Source organism: Malurus melanocephalus, unplaced genomic scaffold, assembly GCF_030028575.1.
Source record: "Malurus melanocephalus ecotype Western Australia unplaced genomic scaffold, MMel_1.1 scaffold_776, whole genome shotgun sequence".
NCBI lineage: Eukaryota > Metazoa > Chordata > Aves > Passeriformes > Maluridae > Malurus > Malurus melanocephalus.
Window position 1 is genome coordinate 208,984 of NW_026624008.1, and position 4,048 is coordinate 213,031.

Below are 4,048 nucleotides of genomic sequence, written 5' to 3' on the forward strand. Positions count from 1 at the left end.
ACACCTCGGGAGAGAGGAGACCGGCGGCTCCCTGCCAGCACCAGCCTGGCCACGGGCACCCAGATCAGAGGGGATCAGCCAGCGATGTCACCCGCTCCTCTGCGGGCACAGGGAGGTGAGGGCTGGCAGTGCCATCGTGTTTCCTGCTGCCCTGAGCACGTGGGGAATTCCTCAGAGCAGCTGGGGTCACTGGGATCAGGACCCGGTGGGGCAGCGCCGCTCTGCCCCGTACCCAGCACGGCTCTGCCGTTCCCACCCGGCTCGGGGGGTTGGAACCCCCCCAGCTCCTTTTCTCCTGCGTGTCCCAGCTGCTGCTGGGCACAGGGACTCCCCCGGCCGCAGGCCCGCCCCCCTGGCCAGCATGTGACCGTGTCCCTTGGACGCACTCGGCGCTGGAACAAGTTAAAGGCGAGCGGGGAGCGCCTCGAAAGCTGCGCCGCGTGCTCGGAGCTCCCCGGGGCCAGCCCTGGCACGGGCACAGCGCTGCTCTGCCTGCGCTTCCACCTGCCCTGCACGCTCCCACCAACGTGCTGGGACTGCCCAGATGGATSCTGTGGCTTCCYGTGGATGCTCYCAGGGCTGGCACTGCCAGGCTGTGCATTTCTGCCCTCCCCTTCGCCTCAAATCTCTGTCAGTCAGGGCACCAGCACACCTCTTCCTTCTGCCGCTCCAACCCTCCCTGCCCTTGCTGGATTTCCCTTCCTCAGCTTTTATCTTGTTTCCTTTCCCTGCTGCTGTTTTCCGTGTTTCCCTCCCCTCCATCCTGCCCGGGTGCCCAGCAGTGTCCAGCTGAGGTGGTTCACAGTTTGTGCCTCCTCTCCCTCAGCCAGGCTGTTTGCAGCGCTCTCCCTTCCCCCTGCTTACAGCACTTCCGACATCATGGGATTATTTTTCTTTTTCCCCTTGTCTTGTAGCTTTTGGCTCCCAAGGCCCTTGATTTCCTTTGGAGTTTGGGAGGAGAGAGTGGGGAGGAGGGGGGGTGGAGAGGCTGCCTCTCTCAGGGCCTTCGTCAGAGCGAAGTGGCCAGGAAGAGCCTCAGCCCTTGCACAGCAGAGAGCAGCGAGGTCCCGGGACAGGAGCTGTAGGATCACAGTGAGTGGGGATACCCAGCTGGGGGAGCTGGGACTTCCTGGCTTCCCGCCTCCGGCGTCTGGGCGGAGGAGAGACGCTTTTCTCCTCCTTTTCCTCTTTGTTGCAGTCGTGGAGGGGGAAGAGAGCTGCTTTTCTGAGTCAGGGCCACGGGGAGGGGGCCAGCGCTGGCCCTGGGGCTCAGCTCCGGTCGCGGTGCTGTGGGAAGGGCAGGGGGCAGCCCGGGCAGGGGGGTGGTCCCCCAGAGGGGTGCTCCGGGGATGCTGCGGCCGCGGGGAGCCGGCCGGGGGTGGAGCGGAGCCGCCGCGGATGTGCCGGGATGTGCCAAGGGCCTGGCCACGGACAGCCCCGCGCCGCGCCCCGGCACCCACCCACCCCCGGAGGCAACAACCCCACCCGTGGCACGCTGGCAGCTCGCCATCTGACAGCCCTAAATGCCCCTGCCCGCACCCCATGGCCAGGCGCGATGGGGCAGCGCCCACCCCAAAGAGCCCCCGGAATTGGGCTCTTTTCCCAGTGCCCAGACCCCTCCCCAGCCCCCGGGCCCACACCCCCTGAGCTGTCCCGGGGCTGCGGGGTGATGTGACGGGCCACGGGGATGCTGCGGCAGGTGCAGGGAAAGGGAAAAGAAGGAATGTCCCCTGCTGACCCCCGGCACTCCCGGCCAAGCATTCCACACTTCTCTGCATTCCCCAGCGCTGTGATCTTTCTCTGCCGGCTTCCAGCTCCTCCGGGACACCATGAAGCAGCTCTTCCTCCTCTCCCTCCTCGGGCTCATCACCAGGTCCTTGCAGATTGAAGACAACAAGATCCCGGGGCTGTGCTCCGGGCAGCCGGGCATCCCAGGGACCCCGGGCCTGCACGGGGGCCAGGGTTTGCCAGGCAGAGACGGGCGAGACGGCCGGGACGGGGCCACGGGGATGCCGGGGGAAAAGGGCGAGATGGGCCCTCCTGGTAAGAAAGGAGAGATTCCGGGTGGGGAGGGGGATCTGCCATTCCCTGCCCGTGGGGAACACCCTCAGGACGGGGAAGGATTCCTTGATGCTGGCACAAACTGCCAGTCTGAGAGCAAATCCTGCAGAAGTGCCCCTCCCACCCCACCGCCACCCATCTGATCCTGCCTGTGGTAACCCTGTGTCCCCGCAAAAGCTCCCTGTCACCAGTAAAGCTGTGCCTGTCCCCATCCCCGATGCCACCCCTCTCCTCCAGCCCTGCTTTAGGAGGGGCCATCACCAACAGGGTTGGATCATCCCCCGCTGGCTCCTGGGCTGGGGTTTCTCCAACAATCTCCTGATGCTGCGCCAGCTTCTCTCCTGCCCTCCCCGTTTGTGCTGCTCCCCACTGCCCAGTGGGATTGGGATTGGGATTGGGATTGGGATCGGGCAGGAGGGCTGGGGGGCTGTGTTGGTGACTCTCAGGTAACCCTGTCCCCTCCTGCCCGCCCAGGAGCGCCCGGGCCCCGCGGGGAGATGGGCAGCCCCGGCGTGGACGGGCTGCACGGCGAGAAGGGCGCTCAGGGCGAGTGTGCCGTGGCCCCTCGCTCTGCTTTCAGCGCCAAGCGCTCCGAGTCGCGCAGTCCCCCGCTGGCCGACCAGCCCATCCTCTTCGACGTGGTGCTCATCAACGAGCAGGGCCACTACGACCCCGCCACGGGCAAGTTCACCTGCGAGGTGCCGGGCCTCTACTACTTCGCCGTGCACGCCACCGTGTACCGCACCAGCCTGCAGTTCGATATCATGAAGAACGGCCACTCCATCGCCTCCTTCTTCCAGTACTACGGCAACTGGCCCAAGCCCACCTCGCTCTCGGGGGGCACCCTGGTCCGCCTGGAGCCCGAGGACGAGGTGTGGGTGCAGGTGGGAGTCGGGGACTACATCGGCTTCTACGCCAGCGTCAAGACGGACAGCACCTTCACCGGCTTCCTGGTCTACTCCTACTGGCAAAACTCCGCCGTGTTCGCCTGAGAGCACTCGGCTGCCGAGGGGAACGCGCCCCTTCCCGGCTGCCAGCGTGATGGGAGCCCGGGCAGAGGGACCGTGCCCTGCTCGGGGCACAGAATTGTCCCCACTGCCGCGCGGGGAGCGCTCCCGGAGCGGCGCCGTGTGAGCGCTCGCTGTAATTTCGGGCGGTGCGCGGTTCCTGCCGCTCGCCAGGGCAGGGCGAGCGGGGCTGCGGGGCCGGGAGCCCATCCCGCGGGTCCTGTCCCATCCCTCCCCTCAATAAAGGGCTGCTCAGCCGCCTGTGTGTGTGCCGCCTGCCTGTGCCGTGGGACCCTCGGGGCTGCGGTGCCCTTTCCCCGGGGCGAGGAAAGGAAGGCCGGGGCCACCGCTTCGTGCTGTCCCCGCAAGGCCAGCGGGAGCCACTAGATGGTGGCATCGGCGTCCTTGAGGCAGCAGCGCAGCGCTGCGACACCCCCGGCACCTCCCCAAGGCTCGGCAGCGGAGCCCCGAGATCCCCCCGAGGACCGAGCCTCGCCGGATGGGAGGGTCCCGATGCTGTCAGGGCCATCCCGGGGGGAGCAGAGCCCCCGGTCCGGGGGTGGCCCCTCAGTGCGGCTCTCGGAGCCCCCCGTGCCCGCCCCCGCCCCGCCCCAGGGTGAAAGCGCTGACCCGCGGCTGGGAAAGGTCTTTATTTTTAGCAGGGGAATGAAGAGCTTCCTCATTCCTTGCCCAAAATAGGGTCCCTGCGGGGACCAGCCGGGGAGGGGGCTCTTGGCCAGCGGCCGAACCCCTTAATGGGTTTGGGACGCTGCCCTGCCCGCTGTAGGGTGCCAGATGGGACCGGCTCTTCCCCGGCCGTGCCAGTGGGACCGTGCATCGCTCACCAGTCCAGGACCTCTGTACACAGCCGGACAACCCTTCCATTCCCCGGACCCCTCACTGCCCCCCATCTCTGCTGTATGGACCCCCAGGGCTACCAGAGCTGGACAGGCTGGCAGCAGCCGTGGGGACACCCGTGT

General features: G+C 67.2%; 1 protein-coding gene across 2 annotated transcripts; it reads left to right on the forward strand.

Annotated features, from left to right (window-relative positions):
- The first annotated feature begins 973 nt into the window (after window positions 1–973).
- Window positions 974–3,323, forward strand: C1QTNF5 (C1q and TNF related 5). Of its 2 annotated transcripts, none has more exons than XM_057385070.1 (3): window positions 974–1,092; window positions 1,815–2,043; window positions 2,536–3,323. In XM_057385070.1, exons 2-3 carry the CDS (start codon window positions 1,830–1,832, stop codon window positions 3,051–3,053), a joined length of 732 nt encoding a protein of 243 aa, XP_057241053.1. In that variant the 5' UTR covers window positions 974–1,092; window positions 1,815–1,829; the 3' UTR covers window positions 3,054–3,323. The 2 variants fall into 2 exon arrangements, with proteins under 2 accessions (XP_057241053.1, XP_057241052.1); XM_057385069.1 differs by having other exon boundaries at window positions 1,027–1,092; window positions 1,786–2,043.
- Window positions 3,324–4,048: the final 725 nt, after the last annotated feature.

Excerpts from the sequence above, each read along its gene's own strand:
- C1QTNF5 (XM_057385070.1), top strand. The coding sequence starts at position 1,830 with ATGAAGCAGCTCTTCCTCCTCTCCCTCCTCGGGCTCATCACCAGGTCC. Across the intron at positions 2,044-2,535 it reads GGGCGAGATGGGCCCTCCTG|GAGCGCCCGGGCCCCGCGGG; the intron begins GTAAGAAAGGAG and ends CTGCCCGCCCAG.